This window comes from Atheta coriaria, unplaced genomic scaffold (assembly GCF_025399875.1).
Source record: "Atheta coriaria isolate IRGN ID8LTWV9N9 unplaced genomic scaffold, Caltech_Dcor_3.1 hic_scaffold_9_pilon, whole genome shotgun sequence".
Taxonomy (NCBI): Eukaryota; Metazoa; Arthropoda; class Insecta; order Coleoptera; family Staphylinidae; genus Dalotia; species Dalotia coriaria.
In genome coordinates this window covers 8903925-8924490 of record NW_027045451.1, presented here as the reverse complement: position 1 = coordinate 8924490, position 20566 = coordinate 8903925, and the positions used below count along the sequence as shown (strand labels likewise).

At 35.8% G+C, this 20566-nt stretch overlaps 1 protein-coding gene and 1 long non-coding RNA gene across 2 annotated transcripts in view; one reads left to right on the top strand and one right to left on the bottom strand.

The window, feature by feature from the left end:
- LOC135798669 (uncharacterized) overlaps positions 1–20566 on the top strand; it is a 48669-nt gene that overhangs the window by 8772 nt on the left and 19331 nt on the right. Inside the window, exon 2 of the long non-coding RNA XR_010549763.1 lies at positions 19094–19132. This is a non-coding gene — a long non-coding RNA (uncharacterized lncRNA). The remainder of the gene's footprint in view (positions 1–19093; positions 19133–20566) is intronic.
- LOC135798863 (uncharacterized) lies at positions 6172–7303 on the bottom strand. The gene is made up of 2 exons (XM_065311833.1): positions 7215–7303; positions 6172–7143 (listed from the first exon to the last, which is right to left on the bottom strand). The coding sequence occupies exons 1-2, from the start codon at positions 7215–7217 to the stop codon at positions 6229–6231; spliced, it is 918 nt and encodes a 305-aa protein (XP_065167905.1). The 5' UTR covers positions 7218–7303; the 3' UTR covers positions 6172–6228.

Sequence of the window (20566 nt, the reverse complement as noted above, 5' to 3'; positions counted from 1 at the left end):
TATGAAAAATGCTAAAGATACTTTTTGGTAAATTTTTGTTTTTATATTAAAAATTTATTTTTTTGCGATATTTAAAAAGAATAATTGGTTTTTATCTTAGTTATGGATTGTTATCAATTGATTTTGTGCTTATTCTGTTGCTTTCCTATCAAGTATCATGATTTTTAGCAGTTTTGCATTTTAACAGAGCGTTTAAACTGTTTTTAATCGTCGTTTATTAATTCATAAATTTTAATTGCGCGAATAAACTAAAAGGCTCACATAATGGTGCATTTATAACAAATTTTTAACTAAATTTTACAAAACAAATATTTTTCACCGAAAAAAAACAACGAATTATTTCCATTATTCCATCAAATTTTAGTTAGGATTACATTTAGTTTGATTAGTAAATTTTGCCGAACTTAATTGATGAATAAAGATAATATTGATTGAAGAAAATGACAAAAGCTTGATTATTAATCACGCTGATTGTTAATTATGATGATACAACTTGTTGAGCGCGCGCGCGATCGGAAGACACAGCTGGAAAAGCAACAAACCGAGAGCAGCAGAGCCTGGCGCTGCCGGCCAGAAATAATTTAGAGCCTCGTCGATAATGTGACGCCGATGGAATTCCTCGTTTGCACAGTGCTCCTAATTGAAATTCGAACGTCCGCGCCGCGCGCGCTTCGAGCACGAATGAAATTTCACCGCTTTTTTCATTCTTTACTTCGAATTTCAATATCGACGCCGCACACACATACCTAAACGCGCACACAAACGCATACTGGTTTCGGTCATCTCATCCTGGCCGTTATGGGTTTGCTTTTCGAGGCATTTCGAACATTTCGAGACCGAAAAAAAATGAATAGATTAGTACCTGAGCATCCACGAGAGTGGATATTTGCATAACTAATAACTCGGACGGCTTGAAATGTCACACACGGGGACAGGATGAGAAATGCATAAGGTTTTTATTGTTTAAAACATTGGAAAAAAAGGTTTTTTGGTGATTTTGTATTCAAAATTTCATTTTTTTGAATATTTTAAAGCAAAAATTGATTTTTCAAGTATTTTGATGCTTGAAAAATAGTTTTTTGGCATAAAAACACAGAAAAATAATGTATTTATTTATTTTTACCTTAAAAATCTTATTTATCTAATATTCAACAATGAAATACATTGTTTTTTCTTTTAATAAGTAATAAACTACATATTTCACCTTAAAGTAACAATTTCCACGTAATATTTAGCATTTTAAATCACTAAACAATTATAAACTAATTGTCGACTTCTTTTTTATTGATTTATGAACCTAAAACCGTTTTTGGCGGCCATTTTGTATTTTTGTGGAACAAATTTTTTGTTTATAGATTTATTACACTTTTTAATACACTTGTGGTTAGTTCAAGTACACGAGTTGGTACTTACCGTACCCAATGAGCACTCATTATGCATAAATAATTATTATAATAAGAAAAGCAAACATTGAATCTAGTACGAGCCTGTCTGACGCCGCGTTGTCGGCCGTCATCGCCCGTCCACCAAGTCAAAAAGCATAAAATTCTTATCCTTAACTTAACTTAAAAAATAAATTTAAGTAATGCTTTCAACAACTAATATAGTAAGTAATATGTAATTTTATGCTTTTTTTCTGGACTTACATATATTTTTGATTTAAGATTTTGTTTGCTTTTGAATTATTCATCAAATGTGCCTTGCGGCTAACTTTTTTGTTCGCCTCTGAATCAATATTACTAAATATTGAATGGGTCGGCACAACAAAGCGTTCAGCCGACCGGCGGACGCGAAAAAGAGGAATTAAGTGCAATTGCTGTATTGGTGTGCGCTTAAGCAATGAATGACGAGACGTGAAGCGAGTGAAAATATTGATGCGCCGTGAAAACATGCTCGAAAATCATGGTTTCACGCTCGATAAAACGCATTATTCGGTATTATTCGGGTTGGTATTCATTGGATATTGGTAAAGACATTGTGTGCCAGTTTGTTTGACATGTCGTTGACTGTTAAACTTGAAGAGGAAGTGACGCCATTTTTATAAAAAGAAAATTTCAGAAAAATATCAAAAAAGTGATTTTGAACGAAATTAGTTTAAATTTTGAGCGTTTTCTGCATGTTAAACCAACAAATCAACATTCAATATTGTCATTAACAAATATTTTCTCCCCAGAACCTAATATTTAAAGCACACACATCAGATTGACTCTTGTTGACCTAAAATAAGCACTGCGACACCTCAATAACTATTCTGTTGTACTTACATTATACACTTACATTGCCAGACTCAATATTAACTTGTATTCACGATAAATTTGCAGAAAATCTCGACGTCAACACTTTTGAGTTTGATTATCTTCGTGTAGTTTTTGTGTGAAGAAATTGGTGTATTCTGTGCGCATTGAGTGCTTGATTTGATGCTGGATTGTTTGAGAGACGATGCGGCCAAAATAAACGAATGTAACGCGTGTGTAAATCGAGTAATAAGCACATATTTGATTGTTTGTACGTGCATTAGTGTGTCACGTTTAGTCGCGCTACACAGCCGACACGCATCCTTGTAGCATCATCGTCTTACTACAAAATCAACGGTGGAGTGTTTAATTTTATAATTATTTGCACGATGTTTAATTCAAATATGTTTAGCGGGTGGAAAATTGACTTTGGGTTATACGTTAAGGCATTTTACAGCTTTATAGTGAAAAAATTGTAAAGTTACTGAAAATTACAAAGATTACGTATTTATTTATAACATAACCTTACTTAATGTTACTTGAGGTATAAAGTAGGAAGGCAACATTTATTTCTTTTATTTTGTGCAAGATTTTAACTAAAAAATATTGAAAAATTCATAAATTCGTTCAAATATAAAATAAAACACCAATTATAGTGCATAACTCAACACTGACGTCACTTCCTCTATTGTAACCTAATCAGAAATCTGAAGAAATAGCAGCCATTGGCAATTCAATTGATTTTTGAGGTTAAATTTTGTTTTTACTGATTAATTCGAAGAAAATTGAAATTTTTCGTTTTGTTAACTTAACATTGACCTCACAAGCTGTGCCCAAATGCCCAAACACAAGATTTTAATTTTTCTGCTAAAATATAATTGTTTATCCCCTAAACTAACATTTTTACCATCAAAATGAGTTATTTTTGAGTATTAGAAAGCAATTTTTCAAAATATTTTAATATTTAACACCGATTTTAATATAAAGGATTTCTGAGCATACAAAGGTAAATCCTCTACTGTTTGCATGTTTATTGACAACAAATTTTGATTAACTCCACTCCATCTCATTGCGCTGATGCGTGCTGTAACTCCAATCCGAGTAACCCACAGCAAATGTAGCAAAACAATCGAACAAAGTCGGTCAACACACGTTTGAGAGCATAGCATCATGCACACACGCATTCCTGGAATTCGACCAGTCTGGCATTATTTGCATTGTGCATGCGCAATAGCGCACTGGAGGCAAACAAACGAATGTTATTAAACGCATTCGCTCAAAGTCAAAGTTCACATGCACGTCCTAACGCGCATTATTACACAGCAATATAGTTGCTTATAGATACATGTAATCATATAATAAGCTAATGAGCATCCCGATAAGTCTATTAAATTCGATTTGTTTGTTTTATTTATTCTCATTGTATGTATGCATGTGTGTGTTGTGTGTGTTGCCTAACGTTTGACCGGTTTTCATCTCTGTTTGCGAACAAGACAAATTTGTTTACGTATTAAATCGTCGCGCATTTCTTCCTTCGGCTAGATTCAGATATAGATGTTATATTTACATGTTTGGCGATGGCGCGCTGAACTTGGTTACATTTCCATTAGATTGTTTTTCGACCGTCTTGCTCGCGCATTTTCGTCCGGAATGTGTTTGCGCGATGCGAATGAGTGAGAGAAGTGAACGAATGCCTTGCGATGCGCGATTGTTTGTGCGTCGTCAACATTGAAACAATCGACGATCGTGTAAACATATTTAATTAGGCCGACGTTTATCGACACGACGACGACGACGGCGACGACGAACGCGAAAGCAAAATCGAATTGATTACTTACGCTCAATTTGTATGCGCGCTCTAATTTTAATTCACAGATTTCGGTTAACCTCAAATACTGGTTTTGTCTACAGATGGCGCTGATGGTAAAAAATTTATATTTTCGGGGTTTTTCAAGGTGTATGAATGGAATTAATGAGTTATTTATAACGACGATCAAATTTATGCTATGCTCCGACTTGGTTGGGTTGTGTATAGCACGGCGTTCGCAACTTACAACTTATTTCACCCTCTGTTTGCTCACAAAGTTGTTCGCTATTGAAAATTCGTCAGCGCGCGCGAGGAGGGATGCAAAAAGGGATGGTGGCAGTTGCCACGTTTGATTGTTGCGGACTGCGCGCAGGCATGCTGGCCCGGCGCTTTTTTCGATTCACGCACACGCACTCGCTTTTGGCATTTAGCGCGAGATGATGACAAGTAGACCGGCAAACTGCAATCCTTAAAATAAACAAAGGGTGTTTCAGCGTTTTCGACATAGGGTATAAGACCGGCGCATACAGGAACCGGGGATGTGATGCACAGAGATCAATTTATAGCCAGGAGCGAATACTAAACTTTTAGTGATAGAAAAACGTAGATTTCGGATTCATTCATAGTGATGGTTTGTTGCTGTAAGTAACAAATCATTGGGTTTTGAGATAAATGTCTTTGATTGTTGGAATTCTTTTTTTTTTTTGCAAGGAAACATGCATTATGCGGTAAATTTGCTATTGTAGCGGATAAACTGCGCCTCGGGGTCGGTTAATGGGATAAAGCGCGTGACGAGTGCACTAAAATGTTAGAAACATGCATGAGGGATGAATAAAATGCCGATTTTTTGGATGATCTATCTTTGGATTACGATAATCTTTTGCATCCTGTTGAGATTTAACAAAAAAATTAATGTTACGCTACGGTAATCTTAAAAATTGCAAAATTTTTAGGTTAGAATCGATTTTTTTTTCACTTTAATGACTTTTTATACAAATTTATTTGTATAAAAACTTGAGATTAATTGAAAAATTTAATGAAAAATTTAAATATCACACAAGAAAAAATGGAAAACATAAATTTGAGAAAATATCTTAACCAAGACTTCAAAAATTCCGATTTTTTGCAAGATTTATCTTGAGATTACAAAAATCATTCAAATTCTTTTAAAACTTATTTTTAAAAACGATGTTAAACTATCAAAATCAACAAAATTTTACAATTTTAAAATTAAAATATTTTTATTGATTAATGACGTCATATAAAACATTTCCTTATGAGAAATTTCACTTTCTCAAATAATATCAAAATTATTATATCATTAGATAGTCATTAACCACTTCCTGCGACGTTTTATCCTCCACGTGTCTCTGGAGCGTCGGCAGGCGGCGTTCACGTGTGCTGTCGCTGTCACTGTGTCCTGATGCCGCGATACTCGCAATTCGTCGCGTGTATTGTTATTATTTTGACCGCCCGTCCTGGTGTTCACCCTTTCGTCCGCTCACACTCACACGCAGGTCACGTGTCAAACGGGCAATCGACGAACAATTACGGCGATCACTTCACTCGAAAACTTTTTCTTTCACTGCGCGCCTATTTTTCACCCCCACAACAAAACGTTGGATAATGTGTAATGTGTAATATGAATCGGTAATAATTTATGTATGCATTATGCATGTGCGGCGGGACGAAGAAGTGAGGTCAAGTTGTAGAAGGGGTTGTTGTTGATGTGTGTGGGTGAGGAAATAATCTATCGGGTCGTCTGTCCGGTTGTTGTATTCTATACCTGTGTTTTTTTCGGGACAAAAAGCGGAAATGCGATGTGAATACCGCGCTCGCATGTTTTCGCTTCATTAATATTGGTTATGTGATCGTTACATGTTACCCGAGTGAATGCGACGCTTAATGGATGTACGTGTAATTGTCGTACACGTTGGCTGGTGGTGAATTATTGCCGCTGGGACTAATTAATGAGGGAATAAATCTTGTTTCGTGTTAGGTGGTATTAGCTACTTGTGAAAACAATCAGAAATTTATTTTTCAATGACAATTTTATTATATGAATAAGAATTAAGAAGATTACATAGATTTCCCATACCAATACTACTACTAGAAACTAATAAGTACATTATGTACCAAATGCCTACCAATCAAGTTACATTATTTTGATCAAAATTAAATTTGGCTTTATGGCTTGGATTGTATAGGTTGCCTATTATTGATAAACCGATCTATGAGACCGACTTCAGCATTTTCTTCTTGGGTTGTAGTATTGCGGCGTTTATTTAGTATCCTCCGTAATCCAAAAAATGCCAAAATTACTAAAGAAGTAACACACACTCCAAAGATAAGAATTTCCATTAAAGTTAATCCATTGGCGTGGACGGTTGAATTTATTTCATGTGTTGTGTTTGCAATCGGTGGTGATGTGATTAATGTATTCGTAGTAGTAGTTATTTGATCATCTTGATCAACTTTCGTTGGAAGAATGATATGTCGTTGCAAAAACACGTTGAGCAATTCGTCGTTTACCAACTGTAATCTTGGAAATTTTTGGGGATTAAATGTGTGCCAGTCGAGTTCATCGTTGCGATTTACTGTGATCTTCTCTAAATTTGGCCAATTGTCGTCAAGTGGAAATTCTTTAAAATGATTACCTTTTGCCTCGAAATTATTAATATTCTTGGTTGTTTCTGATGTTCCTGTTAGCTTTACGTTCGGGTTATTGTTGATTACAAGCCTTTCCAAGTTTATTGTGGAATTTAAACAAGCTAAGTTGAATGTAGTTAGCAGATTTTGACCTACTGAGAATTCTTTCAAATTCGGTTTGTTTCTCAAAATCAAACATATTGATGTATCATCTAGTCTGTAGTAATTGATAGACAATATCTCTAATTTTTTAAGTTTAGTCAATTTCTTAAGGCATGCTTTTGGCATATATTCTGGTGGTACATGAGGCTCTTTCACAAGTTTCAATGATGTAAGGTTGTCGAAGTCACGGCTTGCTTCGAGAAATTTCTCGCATGTTTTTGGAAATATGTGGTTTGTTGCAATTGTAGTTGTGATTAGTTCGAGGATAAGCAAAGATAAAATGAGCTTGTTCTGAAACATAAAAATGTGCAAATTTAATTAAAATAATTATAGGTAGGTAATAACAGTAATTGCGGACGTACCATATTGAAAGCTTGTTTAAAAGTAATCAAAATGAACAAAGTTGTGGTGGATACTTTGTCTATGAGCGTTGTTTTCAGGTAAGATTTACTTTTCAACTGATATAGGTAGAGGCATTTGGTTCAAATATTTAGGTACCTATCTGTTCAAGTAGGTATGTGGGTGCAAATTTGATATTAGAGATAAGCAAATGGAAAGTGTACTGTATCGTATGTCGTTTTTTTATATGTATTTCAAAGTACAAGTAGAACCAACCAAAATGTGGTTTTTTTGGTCATTTTATCAGCTGTGTATTTTGCACGTATTTATTTATGATGTTTATTTACACAAATGGAAAAACAGTTTCTAGAGAGACTAATATCTATTCCAAGTGATTATTAGGTATTTATTTTAATAATTTTTCATAGTTAAACCACCATCTAGAATATTTTCTAACGTGTTCATAAATATTTAAAGCACTTTTACATTTTATTTAAGCAAGTTTGACACTGTTGTCTTGTGTGCACCTAACATAACTTACATATACCTATTCATAACATAACATTGTAACATTTATATTTTATATGCCACAGTGGCAACGACTGTACCTACTGTTGTTGGCAAATGCGGCACGCGAAAGCGACAAAAAAGCAACATTACACATAGGTACGTGAAGCACGTGAAAAAAAAGCACGAAGCTTTCCGAAACGCTGATAAATATTATATAAGCGCCGCGGCTCCCATCGGCGTGACCTATTCTCCACTTTTTTCGCTGTTGAGCGTTCGTTACATTTTACGGCCTTGTTACGAATTATGTTGATATTTTTTATGTTTTTCATGTTTCTACATTGTCTCTTGATAATAACATAGGTAACTAGGTATAAAATATTGTAAATATCTGTAATCATTTTTTAAATTCTATTTTAAACACTTATACCTAAAAGTTATATCTAAAATCGGATAAATGAACATCATGATTTTTTTGAAAATGAAAGTTAAACTTTGGCAAACGTCATAGGTATCAGAGATAATGTACACAGCGTTATTCTGGGAATTTTCACAATTGTATATATGTAAATAATACCAAACAAGGTAGCCTACCTAACCATATGACTTATTTGAAATGTCCGGTGCTAGGGGTATGGCACAAATATGTGTCCGGTACTAGGTGCCACTTTTTAAAACTATACTTTTTATTACCAAAGTTTGATTGATAGTATTAATTATTTTTTAACAGAGGTTGCATTTTTGTTATTTTAATTTGATTTCTAACTTTGTTATCTACTATAGGGAAAGTAGCCATATTTGGACCATTTTTATATTTTTTGATTTATAGAGCCACATATAAACTGTCAATAAAAATTAAGTAGCGGAAAAGTAACTCACAAGGCTTACCAACAAAATGATATTTTTGGTTTAAGTAAAAATTATATTTATACCCCTCAAATTTCAGTTTAAAAAAATTGTGTTTTTGGTCCAAATTAAGAAACCGGTTTCCTAAATTGGACCGCGCGGTTTCCTAAATTGGACCATGCTTTTTTAACGGCTATTGACACAATAGTAAATTTTAGTTTTAGCAGTAACACAAGCACATTTTGTATAAACCAAAGTGCGGCATTTCATACAGTGAATCATTTCGAAGATTTGTGCTCGTCCACAAGCTTTTCTAGGAGGTCGAAAAAATGATATACGTTTTCCCTGTTAAAACTCCGGTGCCTGTCTTCGGTCCAACTTCGGCAACTTGAAGAATTTATATTTAATGATCAACGACAATCTTAATATAACATAACCTCTCAAAATTAATACTATAAATTATAGATAAATAAAGAAGCTTTCTGATGATAAAATAATAATCGGTAAAACTAACGTTTTAACGGCTTAACAGCTCTTGCACTTACGTCGTTATAATAGATTTGATAATCAATGATACACGAAGTTGTTGTCACGACGAAAGCACGCGGCAAGTTTTAACCCAAATAGTTGCATTAATTGTTTATAAATAAGAGTAAAACAAGGGGCCAGTCAATTTTTGCATAAACTTCAACAGTCCGCGGATATCGTGGTGGTCCAACTTAGGCGCTGGTCCAAATTATGCTACCTTCCCTATGTCATAATTTAATTAACATTTCTTCAAATATTTTTTGATTTATTTATAATAAACCTTAGGTGTCCGCCACTAGGGGACTTCCCCGTAATAGTACTTCAATTGTACTTCAAAATTGCATACTTCAATTAAATAGGATAACGAAAATATATCTATACTAACTAGATCTTATGTGTAAACATAAATATTTAGTTGATAATAATCAATTATCTACTTAATGTTCAAATAATCATTAACCAATACAAAAAAAAATCTTTCTCATTTTTTAAACGTTTCTTATTGAGTTAAACTCGCCGTTTCTTGACGTTTTCTTAGTATTGCATCGCGTATGGAAGGTTGTGAAACGAGTTTGCTCGCTGTGGGTCATGCCTTCGTCGCTTCGTGAGTTTCTGAACCGTTTACGCCCCACCCAGCCGTTGTGTACACAACCAATCGGCGCTGGTCGCCGTCTGATAAAGTCCATCGCCGGGTCCATCGCGACGACGGCAACACAAGCGCGCTGCGTCGAGCGCACTTTATAATATCCGCTAAAAGATACCAGAACTTGCTCGGCGGCGGACATGAGGAGTGTTCATAACCTGATAGAAGCGTCGTCCAGCTGGGGCCGGATAGCCTTGGCACGTCTCGCCTGCTGCCATTACAGCTACACACCATTTACATATTCATGAAGCCATTATGTACGTTCATTACGTACCATAGATATCTCACAACTAACAAGTCATGACAGACGGGCAGTAGATTTACTTAAGTGTTACAAAATATCCGCCATGTTGTATTTAAAATTTTTAAAAATTTTAAAATAAAAAAGTTGGATTTTAACATTTTGAGAATAAGTATAGTGAGAATATGTGAATATGGAAAACGAAGGCGCCGCGCGTTTTAAGTTTGAGGGACGTTATATGAACGATATCTCGCGACGGAGACGCCGGCTGATGGCGTGGACAAAGCGTATGTACATAGGACCGGGAAAAGCAAACAGCCCGCGTCACAGCGTCGCACAACTCGCACATCTTCCCTATTTCAGCCGCCATATGCAATACAATACGCATGTGAAGATATTGCCACGAGGCGCACATTTTAAAATCGCTTTTATTTTCACATTTCCACCGCAGATTGACTCATCAATCAATCGTCGAGCATTATTCATCGAAGAAATCAAATAAAAACAATAAAATAAAAAAGTTTTGGTTTTACTAAGCAGATATTACCTATGTAGTACTAGTCAAGAGATTTTTCTCATGTGTGTGCATATTTGTTGACACAAGATGGCCGCCCGCGCGCGCACATCACATCCGGCGCTTCTTATCTCGCCGCGCCGTGAGTACTGTGAGTATATGTGAGTGTGTGTAGGTACCTGCCAGAGAGAATAATATGGCCGCGCGCGCAAAGAGAACATGCGACCATGCGAGACCATGAGACCATGCGGTTAATATGAATTACGGCATGCAGCATCCTCGCTCGTTTGCTGTTTGCTCACACAGTCACACTGCGCACAGCGATTGTTGACACAAGTTGTATGGGTATGTGCGCTTACTTACAGGCAGTGGTATTGCTCTAGAGCGCTGCGAAACTGAACTAAAACGGGGTATAACCTCATTTATGCGTTTAACCGTAAATTTCAATACAAATTTTAGGTTGTGGATATTTAAAAAAGCATTTTGTTTGTTTTTTGTGTTAAAGTTGGTTAAAACCAGTGAAAAAGTTGGTAAAACAGAAAGTTTTAAGTTTTTTCGAAGTTAATTTGAGGTTAGGAACGTAATTTATTTCTTGTCTTCTCAAATTAATTTTAGTATCATCAGTTTTATTTGTTTTTTTGTTACAAAATTGATTAAAACCTCTGAAAAACGAGGAAAAACTTATAATTTTTTTAGTTTTTCTAATGAATTATTAATTTTTGAAGTAAATTTGAGGTTAGGATAGTATTTCATGTACAATAGTATAGTTATCTTCTATAGGAATTATCAACTTGATTCGATATTTTGTTCTAAAATTTATCAAAAACTTGAAAAAAGTTGACTTTTTTTCAATTTTTTTCTGATAAATTATTAAGTTTTTAGGTAAATTTGAGGTTAGGAGCGTCTATTAAGTCACAATTAATCAAAATAACTGTTGATCTATTAATTTGATTTAATTTTTGCTTAAAAACTTGAAAAATCTCGCCAAAACACAATTTTTCTATTTTTTCATAAATTAGGTATGCTCTTTTAAGCTCCGCCCATATATTTTTTTACGTTTTGAGGTTATAACCTGTTCTCTATGACCATACACCTCCCACTCCTAGAGTTAATTCATGTTAATTCAAGCATGTCTCATCATCAAACGCGATTAATTACCTATAATTTCCATGCAAATCATGCACAAACTCTTGCACTCGCGTCCCCGGCTTTTCTCGTCTCGGAAAACCTAATAAAACGCGCTCGGTGCGCCGCGGCCGCGCGCAAACACAATATAACCAGTCGTAAAGTTCGTAACAAGCTAATAATAAATTGTTACGAGCGTGCGACTCGCTCTCGTCGTCTTATGGCCACCTTTGCATTACGTGCATTGGCTGGAGCGCGCGCGCGGCTTGGTTGTTTTATCTTTCGGCATCGCCGCCATCGCCGACGTCGGCGAACATAAATTACAAAGAAAAACCGCTTGCGTAAAACTATTTGTTTCCATCGGCCGCAAGCCGCAGGCGGCTAATGTGTGATGATGAACAAAAAAAATTGAATAAATAACATTTGCCGTGGTTGGTAAATATCATAAGAGTTCTTTTTAAAATAGCCAAGGTACACACATTCAACATAACCTATATGTTATCATTAGGTGTGTGGGGGAATTTTTCTTTAGGTATGTTGGTAAAAAATAGAGGTAAAGTTTATTATTTTAGTACTATTAATTATTATTGTAATAAAATAGTAATTGTAATATTTGAGTTAAAAAAATTAATTTAATGCAAAATAGCGCAAAATAATGTGAAAAAAAATTAAACAAATATTAAATATAAAATAATCTGTTGCAACACTCCTTAAAAATGGCTTAAATTAACAGTTAATCAAATTAAATTTAGTTTTTTGATTAAAATAGTTCGTAAAAATGCAATTTATTATAAAAAATACTAAAATAAGCTTTATTTGTTATTTATCTTTAGTTTCTGCAATTTTTTAAAATTCTAGAATTGATATTTTTGCTTATTTTTGCAAAAAACACATTTTTATCGAAATTCCAAACCAAAAAACAAGTTTTTTTTAATCCTACTCGTATTTAAAAAAATTCTAAGACCATTTTATAGCTCAATGACAAATCCCCGAGCCTTACTCATGAACGATCATTATGTTACGTGTCAGCAACAAAAACATGGCATCTTTTAATACTTTTAATACCCATTCATTCAGCATCAAAGTGATTGTCGTACGGTTGCATGCGAACGACTTGAGTACTCTTCACTGCCACGGAAATCTCCGAAAATGCGATATTATGACAAGTTGTAGCACACACACAATGGCACATGCGTTGCATTCAAAACTTCACTTTCTCATTATGCCACCAACCGCCGCATTCAATGAATGAATTGAAGTTATTGAGAAAAAGAGGTTTATGCGTCCGGCGATACGTGTAACACGCCTCGACTGTGTCATTATGTGCGTGCGTGCGCCGGATTACGGCCGGTCATTGTATACGTGTCACAGGGTGTCAGTGGTGGTGTCAGGGTGGGCGAAAAAGACCACCGCATCCACTCAATCAACCTCAAAGAATACAAAAATTCAAGTAATTGTTATATAGTTCAATATTTCATGAAAAAAACACGTAAAATTTAATTTTTTAGTTTAAAAATAAAAAAATATTAAAAAAATAAAGTTTTTATTCTCAAGGGATGTATTTAATTCACCCTTCTGATAATGTAATTCCACATGTAATTAATTCGTGCATTGTGCCAATGTTTTGATTTTTCTGGGAGAGTTGTCAGGATAACGAACACGATCAAAGCCGGGGCGCGCGCTTCAATCGATGCCGTCCCACGAGGCGGCTCGCCGGCCACCACCCGGCATGAGGGTGGTGTGCAAGGGGTTTGGTAAAACGCGCGAGCGCTCACTATTAGTTTGCCGAAGCGCCGGCGAGCGGATGCGCCCCGAGTGATTATATTATAACGTATTAGTTAATAACGCGCGCGCCGGCGACCAGTTATGAGAAAACACCCGGAACAACCCTCGACCGCCCCCTCACAACCCGCAACGTACAAGTTAATTGAAATTTCCCAATATAACTCAACGCGCAAAACTTTAAAATCCACAATCCGGAATTGTTAACAATATTATCTCTCTAACATCTCTCAATTTTTCAATTTTTAACTGAAATTATTTTTTTGGTTATGAATTGTGGTAGTTTTGATCATTATGAAGTAATATCTCTTCACTTTTCTCTTTTGCGTCTTGTCTGAATGGAACTGAGTGAGTTGCTGCGGTGCGGTGCGGAAAACTTGCGAGACGATGTCGACGACGACGACGACGACGGCGAGTTTATTTGCAAATTGCGAAGGAATTCTCAAGGGACGCACACGCCGCCGAGGCGGAATAAAGGCCGTGCGCGCTCCCGCAACCGAATTAATTACCAGGGCGGGGGTAGTCGATCTCCCCGAGCGGGCGGCGAGGACATAAAGGGACGCCGCGCGGTCCTTTCAACTCGCGCCTGGATGCACTCGCTAACTGTTTGATGCCCGAATCATGAACACGGACCGCATTCACGTAGCATAAACTTAAAAAACATAACCTTGCTATACTCTCGTTCATCTACCTGAAACAGTTATTTTCAGTTATAAACAGTTATTAGGTTATTTTAGGTTATTTTGTGTTTTTTGTAATATTTTTGTAAGTTTTTGAGATTGTTTTCGTTTAATCTTGTTGTATAAATTACGCATCACGTGTTTTGCGTCTCGGAGAGCGGTGGAGTTTTCACTTAAAGTACATTACGCGAGGATTTGCGCGCAAAGCCGCGCGCGAACAACGTGGAAATCACGTCCGTCGTGCAATCGAAACAACAATCGGCTGGCACGCGGCCCTGTGTAGTGTGTACGAACGAAAACAAGGGCGCGTGCCCACTTTCATCCCTCACATCGTCGCTTGCCAGATTGCGCTGGAGAGAATCAACTATTTCTAGTCGTAAATTTTGTGGTTATGTACGTTACACATTCACATAACCTTAATTTTTACCTTTTTTAACAAAATTTTTAAAATTTCAAAATTCAAAGGCGATTTTCATTGACTTTAAGAAGGATTTTTACAAATTTTATGATTTACAACTATTTATTGACTATTAAACTTGTTATTTAACATAAATTTGTAATTTTTCATTGGTAAATCTTGGTGATATGAACAATTTTCCAAATTTTTCATTCAGAAGGTCGACTTATAAATGTATTTTCACTGAGAGCGTTTTTAGGCAACCGCTGTACTTGCTTTTCTTTATACTTATTCCTGTGGGATGTTTTTTGTGAGTGTGTGACCTCATCTCTTCCTTATCGAAGTTTATTACGTTTCCCACCATGCGCTCCTTGTGTTTTTCTTCGTCGCTCAGTGGAGTACTGAACGTCGGTTGCGTTTCGTTTTCATTGTTGATGCATTCAATGCGCTTTTATGCGCGTTGCGGGCGTACGTACGTGTATTGATGCTTGCACGAGACGCACACGAGAGAGTAGAGGGTGAGTTGATTTCATTTCGTTTATTGAAAAATCGCTTACGATGGGGGAGGTGCACATGGAACACTCTTCATTTCATCGCTCGTTTTCCACCTGCCATTAATACATTTTCTGGTTTTATATTGGGAATAAGGGGTGATATGAGATGACTTTATTAGAGAGTGGTTTTTTAAGTGTTTAAGTGATTTATTTGAAGGTTAAAAAGTGAGGAAAGTTAGATTTTTATTGAAAAATTTGTTTAAATTGTTTTATTTTGTGTTTTTACAGGTGGGGGTAAATAAATTGTGGGTATGTAAAGCAAAAACTGCTGCTAGATATATTTTATAGATAATGGTATGATTTTGATGCTAAAAATTAGGTTATGAGGTGTATTTAACCTCAAAAGTGCATAAAATTGACAGTTTTTTAAGATTTTAAGGAGTTTTAACCTTAATTATTCTTAAAAACCCAAAAGTTTACTAATTACCAATCTAAATTTATTTATACAAATGAGATTATGGGATTTAATTCTCTTCAAAACCACAATAATCATATTTTGACCCATTTTGTAGGTTAGTATTACATATTTACATATTTAGTTACTAAATCATTGACATTAAAATAGTAGCACTGATGTTTTGTTTTGTGATTAAGTAGAACCACTACACCCGTAAAAACTTGTCACTGTATGTGTGTATACGATGTGATTGTGTGCAAAAGCACAGTTTGTTTGACGCATTCACGACAATAATAGGAAAAACAAATATTAATCGAGGTAATATTTACATTTTCAAATATAACTGCTATACTTTTCTACAAAAACTTGAACCTAATCCAACATAACCTATTCACAATTCAAAAGTTAAGATATCAGGTTAAATATTATAAAATACATAATAATGTGAGGTTATGTCAACTGTCAACTGTAAACTGTCATCTGTCAAACTGCTATTGAATGTGATGATTTCATGATCTCCGACAATTGCCAGTTGTTCACACCGCCGCCGGTGGTGCTGGTGGTGGTGAAATCGTTTATGAGCAATAAGAATCCAAGTCACCCTCTTTCACTGCAGCTTAGCGTACATGTGGATGTGGAGGTCACGCGGGGGCGCATCAGATATAGATGTAATTTGTATTGGCCAGATTTACGCCCCGAAGGCTTCGCGCGTAATGAACGCACAATCGTCGGCTTAAGACCTTGCCAAAACTGCTGCCTGGTGGTGCTTACGCACGTTCGCACCCCCTGAGGGCGCACGCAATAAACGTATGCGCTCGGATGATTGAAACAAATCTCCGGCTAATAAAATTCAATCCGGTGCTCGACGATTCCTACCATCCCACACACACGCACACCAGCTTCATCCCCTAAGGGGGGTGTGAGTGATGCGAGGGTGCCGTGTTTGGGAAACAAGTGTTTATTTTATTTCAGAGGATTTGCATCTTATTAACTATTATTTTTCTTTTGCTAGAAACCAAAATAAATTATTTTTTGATTTTTTTTGTTTTGATTGTGGAATTATTGAAGCGCGAGAAATAATTTCATTACACAATTTGAACTGTCAATGAGCGTGACCAGGGTGGTGCTCACGAAAGCATTCAAGTCGTAAAACGCGATAAAGCCGCGCGGCCACGGGGTGGGTGGACGCACATTACCAACATTAAACGTTATTAAATCACGTCGCAATCCCGGCTACAAATCAACTGATAACAAGCGAAACAGTTGGACATATGTTCACTCCTCGTATGCCTCACATTGCAATTATACCAGTGACATTTGTTTTATTCGTTTTTGACATGTTTACATCAAACACACGCATAAAAAATAAATGAATAAAACCGATGTGATATTTAATACTAAATATTAAGTTGCAAATGCAACGAATTTTGCATTTATTTTTTTATTTTCAATTTGATTTCGCGTTTCCAGCTGGTATGTGCGCGAATATATTGTTCGAAAAGTAATATGTTTAGGCCGGATACAAAGCCGCCCCCGCCGCCGCCGGTTCGCTTTCAGCAACTTCCTTTTCAAGGCGTGCGCCCGGCGAAGAAATGACGGAAATTCTGAGCCGAGCGCGACGCATATGCGAACGAAAACGAATAGAAAGGCGGCGGCGGTGGCGGCGGCTTGGGAGCGAACGTCTTTCATCTTGACGACGCGCGTGTAGACCTCCCTTATTCCTGCCTCTGCCCTATAGTGAATGACTGGTGGAAAAACTAGACGTTGAGCGTAGGTGGAAGTTTGTGCTCGGGTGTATAGGATATAGGAGTCTTGCAAATGGAGTTTTAGGGAGTTTTATTATTAGATTTTCATGAAAAGCACAAAAGTTTTGAAGGATATGCTTGAAAATTGATTTAAACATTAAAATTTTCTTTAAAATCATTCATGTAGGTATAAAAACATAATTTTTTTACAAAATTTTTATTTTTAACATAGACAACTTGTTAAACATAACCAAAAATTTGCATTTTTGAGCTTCTCGAATTAATAGAGCATAATAATAACTAGAAATTGCAATTTTAATGCGATTTGGGTATAGTATTAGACAATTTCTAACGTTACTTGATGATTTTAGGGTTTTTCACGTTTTATTGTATTTTAGGGAGTTTTTCTAATCAGATTTTCATTAAAAAAAAAACAGAAAATTTATTCAGAAAAAGCTTTAAAATTGATTAAAACATTTAAATTTCCTTAAAATCAGTCACATTGCTATTAAAACCAACATTTTCTACAAAATTTTTAATACTAAAATAGGCAACTCATTAAACATAACCAAAACTTTCTACTTTTTTAGTATCACACGATTTAAAGTATTATTTAATATATTTTAGTAAGTTCTATCAATAGATTTTCATAAAAAATAGAGAAGTTAATCAGAAAAATCTTGAAAATTGATAAAAACGATAAAATTTTCTTAAAATGATTCACATTGTTAAAAAAACCTAACATGTTCTTCCAATTTTTTAATATAAACATAGGCAACTTAATAAACATAACCAAAAATCATCACTTTTTCATCTCTTAGCATTTATAGTGCATAATTACTAGTTAAACAATTTCTAACGCTTTCGTATTTTTTTACGTTTTGTAGGTACTTATGCTACGTAACACGCGAATTTTTCCACCCGGCAACTTTGCAAGTGAATATTGAACATATCGAGCATACGGACATCGCGTGTCCGACGTTTGTAGTCCGAGAACCTCCTAGGGGTCTGCTGCGGGGTTTTGGGGGGGTGGCTCACGGCCGACCCAGTCAATTCAGTCAGTGTTTAACCCCGAACGCGCGCTGCAATATGCAACAGGGTTTCAATTATTCATTGCGTAATTTTACGTCCGGCCACCCCACACTGTGATAACCTCACTTTCCAACTTTCGAACGCGAACACGCATAGGTTATGTCACGTCATGTATCATGTATTAGGTCGGAGGTTTAAAAATAAAACGCCCCAGGTCAAATGTTACATTCAATATTATATTATTACATTAATTTAATTATAATAAAAATAATTGATGTGTGTTTGAAATTTTTTTGAATTATTATTGATTCATTAGTGATTTAAGTGTTGAATTTTCACAGAATCATTAATAATTAACATCGTTGTGAATTACTATTTCACACTTGGTTTTTTTCTTATTTTCTGCTGTTTGAATTGATTCTCTCGATTGTCCTTGTTCATATTCGGCTTGTTTTATGTTTCATTTGTTTCGTCAAATATTTGCATAATTTTCTAGCTCGCAGTTTGCAGTTGGCTGCGTTGTTTGCGCAACTATCCGTAGTACATATCGGGATTTCCTAACATTTGACGATTTGACGATTTCCGAAACAAAAATTTCAAACCAAGCAGGAAAGGAGAATTTTTTGTTCACACGCCGGAAATTTAAAATGACGCCATCACAACTCAAACAAACGACAATTGAAGAAACAATGCGTAAACATGCAAATGCGCTTAGAAATTTTTTACAATACAAAACTAAACATTTATTTTTTATATCAAAATATTAACAGTGTTGCCAATACGATAAACCAAACAATGTCGCAAATTGTTAATCTCCATTAAATATTATTCCAGACTTGTATTTGTGTTTTTTGATTTAATAAATTGTTTTTTTAATAACAAACAATTAATTAGTATTTTTTCCATTTCAGAATCGCCTGATGATGATGATTCCTGATGAGACGTGACAGGTATGTTTAAGACAATGCATCATACGCCGGCCATCTTGGGAAAAGTTTATCGCGTGTAATTCGCTACGGTGAATGTAAACGTGTTTATTAACAAATAACGCACGCCGAATCAAACAGAACAAAACAAAACACAAATATTATTGATGTTTCAACAAACAAATGCCACATAGATGGCGTGCAAACATCGCACAGTCGAGTTGCGTCGAGACAAACGTGTATGTGTGCGTTATTTATTTATTATTAAGCAGATTTAATTAGGTGACGGACTCGCCGCGCAAACAGATTAATTATTTGTACATATCATAATGCAACCGGCGCGTAGCGCACCAAACTCATAAAACGCACATTATACAAACAAATTTGCGGGCGCAAAACGCACGCAAAAATTATTTAGAGGTTAGATTATTCAACTATCGAGTGGTGGTGATTTTTTAAGGTTAGGTTAGGTTATTTAATAGATATTGCTTTCGTTTTTATTGTTTGGAGAGTCTTGAGTATTGAGGAATCTTTTTTCGCCAGATGGCGTGTTTGTGGCGTCTGGTTTGACGTTTAGCGTCTCATATCGCAGCTTTTCCAGATGATTTCGATGGAATAAAAGAATGAATGGTTGAAGGCTCGAATAAAAGCACTTGCACGCCGCAACGCGGCGAAATAATGAACAAAGCCAGATGATCGAGTGTTATTATTCATCCGTCCGGCGTTCGGAAAGAACTCGAGCACTCGAGGACCTCCTTTCAGCCCTCTAACCCGCGATATCAACAACGACCACCAACATAAATGCTTAGGTTTTGCGTTTGTGTTGAATTTTATTCATGTGGATCGATTGCTTTAGTTTTTCAAACAATAATCCACCATAAAAACGATTTTTTCGAGTTTTTTCTTGAGTAAAACTTAGTTTATCATCATTTTTGAAGCATTAAAAACACTAAAATAACCTTAAAATCATTTTTTGTTCATAAAATTAATTTTTAAACAAATTGCGCTTTAAATAATCAAATTTTACGTCTCTGATGTAATATTTTAAACAAATTGTTTTGTAGTTTAGGTAGAATGTTAAATTTTCGTTTAGTTTCACTCCTTTGCTATGGTTTTTTAAACGTTTTCCTCTCGCCGTTGAATGTTTACCATTATCAGTCGGCGACTGATAAGATTACGCCTTGCTTCGCGGTGACATATCGGTCCCACGGCCTCTCACTCGCTTCGCACTTTGTGTGCGCGTCTCGCTTCATCTTCCCACCATCATGGGTTGGTTGTTTCTGTTGTGCACGACGTTCTGCGGGCGTTTTTTCGTTTGTACCTTTTGCGTCGGGCGTTTCCCGGGTTCTTATCTCGGCGCTTCGCGTCGCTCTGCCGGCGTTTTTTGACACATTTCGTATTTTTCTCCACGCTGCCTCCAACACACACACACACACATGCAATATCCGTATAGGTGTA